Source organism: Papaver somniferum, chromosome 1 (genome assembly GCF_003573695.1).
Source record: "Papaver somniferum cultivar HN1 chromosome 1, ASM357369v1, whole genome shotgun sequence".
Classification (NCBI taxonomy): domain Eukaryota; kingdom Viridiplantae; phylum Streptophyta; class Magnoliopsida; order Ranunculales; family Papaveraceae; genus Papaver; species Papaver somniferum.
The window spans coordinates 210,292,292-210,296,468 of NC_039358.1; the positions used below are offsets into that span (position 1 = coordinate 210,292,292).

Here is a 4,177-nt window from a genome sequence, read left to right on the forward strand (position 1 = left end):
CAAAACAGTCGAGCTTCTTCCCCTTCTCCCAAAATCAGTTGCAGAACCACCACCACCTCCATGCCCTGTCTCTGCAAACTGTCACTACCTCGCCTTCTCCACCACCATCACTTCTTCCCCGACCGTAGCAGATAACACCATCACGTCCCCTTCTTCTCTAGCCATCTATTACATCAACTTCTCAACCCGAAAACCCTAGTTTAGAAGTTGATGAAATAGGTGAGGTTAGAGACAGAAATTGAAGCAGCCGAGAAGAGCAGGAAGGTCAGAGGAAGCATGGGTCGAGACTACATGGAAGAAATTTCCTCGATTTGGGTGAGTATCACTAACCCTAATTTCTCTGTAATTTGGGGGTTTCTCTAGAAACCCTAATTCATGTTGGGACCGTACCAGGAGAGGATTAGAGTAGGGAAATGGGCTCAATTAGACCCATGACATTAGAAAAACAGTAAACCTAATTGTACTGTTTTATTTTGGGATTTTGGGAAAATGGGTGATAACCCTAATTTGATGTTTTGGGTATAAATAGAACTGGAGGGTGTGTGTGAGAGAATATGCTGGGTTAGCAGCCAGTGTCCAGAACTGTTATGTTCTGTTAATGTTTTTTGAGTCTCTTCAATTTGTGCTGTTTCATGCACTGTTCCTGTTTAATCATGTATGTGTCTGTTCAATTTGTTGTTCATGTTAAGCTGCTGTTAATGTGATGTTTGTGATGTTTGTTCCTTCATTGTTCATCTGTTGTTCATTATTTATGTTTTCCTGTTCTCTAATGTTCTTGTTATGTATGTTCTAAACCTCAAATGCTAGGACTAGATGAAACCATGAATCAATAAGATAGTCTTCATCATGTGCAGCTCATGTTCAGTGTTGCTAAGCCCTTAGACTAGTTGTGCTTTAATCAGACAATTAGCACTTTGGTAATTTTCTTAGCTGTGAGTAGAATATCCCTTAGGTTAATGGTGGATTCAACATCCTAGTGTTCTTTCATCACTCATGTTTACTGTTTTGTGTGAATGTTAGGCTAAAGCCTTTAGAGCATTGTGTTGATTGAGCAGTGGGGAGAAACTAGTGCTCACTAGTGACTGTGAGCAAGCTGGTTCTCTTCCCACTCTAGTAGTATTCCTAGGCTCACCCTCACCATCTCACCTTCACCATCTCCCCTGCCCTTGGCTTAGGCCTTGGTTTACTTCCATTGTTCTTGTTTAGTTTCATTGAACTGTCACTTTTCCTCATTCCTTCACTGCCACTGTTTTACTTTCACTTGTCCTTCATTTTGTTTGCCATTTGCTCCTGCTACTTCAACTACTCCTTGTTCTGCTGCTGCTACTACTTGCATTGCTTGTGCTGCTGCTGTGCACTGCTTTCTTTCCCCTGTTGTGCAGTACTGCTGCTGCTGCTGCTTTCTTTTCCTTGCTGCTGCTGCTGCAACTGGGCTGATTTTTCTTTTCTGTTTTCATTTCACTGTAAATAGCATTGCATTGTAAATAGCATTGTCTTCTCTAGCTTCCTTTGCCTCATTAGAGCCATTGTCTTGGCTTGTTAGCTTACTGCCCTGCCTTGGCCATTGTCTCTTAATTGCATTCTGTTTTGCAAAGGACCAGCTCATTGTAAGGCCAAAGGCCCAGTCCACTGTTGAGTCAACCAAAGCCCACTTCATTACCAAGCTCAGTTCATCTCATTTCCAAGGAAAGGCCAAGTTCAGGTGTAAACCAAAAGCCTAGCTTAACCTGAGGCCCATCCAACTGAGCCCAAGGCTCAGTTCACTTCAAGAATATTGAGCCCAGACCACTTGAGTACAAAGGATCAGTTCACTTCATTGGTACTCAAAACTTATTGGTACCAAAGCCCATATCCCATTGTTATCACCTTAACTCAAAAGCCCAATAGCAATTTAGAACCCAAAATAGCTAGAAACTACAAAACACGCCCAGTCTCTGTGGATCGACCCGTACTTGCACGAGCTACAACTGACGACCGTGCACTTGCGGTATTACTGTAGGCCCGCGTTTTTATTTCGCTTCAATTTTATACGCTTTCCCGGGCCCACCAATGCCCCTCTGGTGGTGGTGGTAGATTTTGTTGTGGTTGCTCTAGAAAGTGGTTTAGCTTCCCCTGATCAATCACTCTGAGTGGAAACGATGATAAGCACATAATTCTCTACTTCTTCTCCCTGGTGGTGGCTCATTTCCCATATTTGGTGGTTCTGGGATGTCTTCCATTAAAATTACAGCTTCCCAGATTTTGTCTATCGCGGTGTTTAGATGCGGCATCTTTATCTTCTCCTAAACCACTTTGCTACCTCCTAGGCCTTTGTTATAATATTTCTTTTGCCCTCCATAACCTTCTGGTTGGTTATCAAGCCTTTGAATATTGTTATTTCCTCCACGATTGTTTAATTGTTTTCCTTTGTATTCTCTTTCAAACACCTTCTTGATATCTACTGCCCATGGCTACTAGCTTTTGCCCTTCTTCCATTACTTTCTTTCCTTTACTCCCTTGGGATGTACTTGCAACAACATTTGTTTTCCTTGGAAGTAGGCTTGCATTCCCCTCATTTTCGTTTGTTATCGCTACTGGGTAAGACTCCATTTCTCTTTGTTTTTCTTCAAGAGCTATGTATTCTTCCTGGAACTCGCGTAACTCTGCCATGGTTATTGTATCTTTTGTCCTGAAGATCTGCGTATACAATAAATCTGTAGGAAAAAGTGCATTAATGAAGGCTAGTATAAGGTTTCTCTCATCTACTCGTTCGGCCATTTCACTACACATGCTCCTCCAACGCGTGGTTAAACTGCGCAAACTCTCATTGATCCTTCTGTGTAAGCTGAACACTTTTACAATACATGGTCTTAGCATGTTATTGCTGATGTATTTTCCTAAGAAGATATTTTTAAGTGATGAAATGATCGAATGGTTCCTACTGGCAATCCTTCAAACCATTGAAAGGCCTCCCCTGTCAGGCTCGCTAGGAAATATTTACATAACATCGCATCATTTTCCTCCCACTGTAATAGGGATTGACTATACGCCCTTATATGATGCATTGCACATGTGCTTCCATCAAAGATATTAGTAAACACAGGCAGGATGCATTTAGGCGGTACTACTTCGAGTTGTATTTATCTTGCAAATGGTGTTTTTCCCGCTTCCTCTATTTCTTCATCTAGTTGTCGCTTACCATCATATTTTCGCGCCGTCATCATTTCACTCATCTCCGCTAATTCTCTAAGGATTTCTTCGCTCATGATTTGGTCTGCATCTTGTTGCATGGGTCTTTTCAACCTTGCTTGCCTTACTCTGTTGTCATATCTATTTTGACGCACAGCCTTTTGTATCTCTCTTGCTTCAGCCTCCTCTCTCCTTCTTTTGTGTCTTTCTCTTTCATCCCTTGCATGTTCCTGCGCGGCATTATTCCTTTCAGCTTCCTCTGCGCGGTCGTATTGATTTCTTAATATTTCTCTTCCTTGCAATATAATTCTTCCCTGCTTTGCATCTTCTTCATCATCCTGGCCATCATGTGTGCGGTAATGTTCGCCTTGTTGTTCTTGTTTATTGCCTCTATGACACTCTTGCATGTGTGTGGTAATTGTCACCTTGCTGCCTGTACCGATCATCAATTGATTGTTGTTCTATGCGATGTCTACCGCGTTGGCCCTGTATGTCATCATCTTCCTGAAAAATTTTCGCAATGTTATCTAAAGGTTGTTTTTGTCTGGTATCTCTTCAACTAGATTGGATACGTCTTAACGTACTCCTGCTTGTCCTTGACTTTGAGCTTGCACGTGTTGTGCTTCTTGATCTCCGCTCTTGTAATCTTATGTTCTCTTCTCTTAACTCATTATTTTGAGGCGTCAAATTCGCACGTTCTTCATCTTCTCTCGTCGAAGTTCCTCGATTGTCATGTTTTCTTCATTCCCTTCTATTAGTCATGCATCTCCAGTTCTTTGCTCTTCTCCTTCTGTTGAATCTGTATTTGTTGTATGAACGCTCACTCTATCGTAGTCTATGGTATTGTTCTCCATCGGTTCTTGTTGGATCTGAGTTTGTGCTTGAATTCTTCTATTACTCCTTTCTCCCATCCTTGAGGATTCAACAATTTCGCTTCTTCTTCTTCCTGCGATCCTTCTGCTCCTTCTGGTTGCTATTGCCTGTTCTGCTGTAGATTCTTGTCTCACCA

General features: G+C 42.0%; 1 protein-coding gene across 1 annotated transcript; it reads right to left on the minus strand.

The window, feature by feature from the left end:
- Positions 1-2,418: 2,418 nt before the first annotated feature.
- Positions 2,419-3,575, minus strand: LOC113359416. The gene is made up of 2 exons (XM_026603056.1): positions 3,179-3,575; positions 2,419-2,693 (listed from the first exon to the last, which is right to left on the minus strand). Exons 1-2 carry the CDS (start codon positions 3,573-3,575, stop codon positions 2,419-2,421), a joined length of 672 nt encoding a protein of 223 aa, XP_026458841.1.
- Positions 3,576-4,177: the final 602 nt, after the last annotated feature.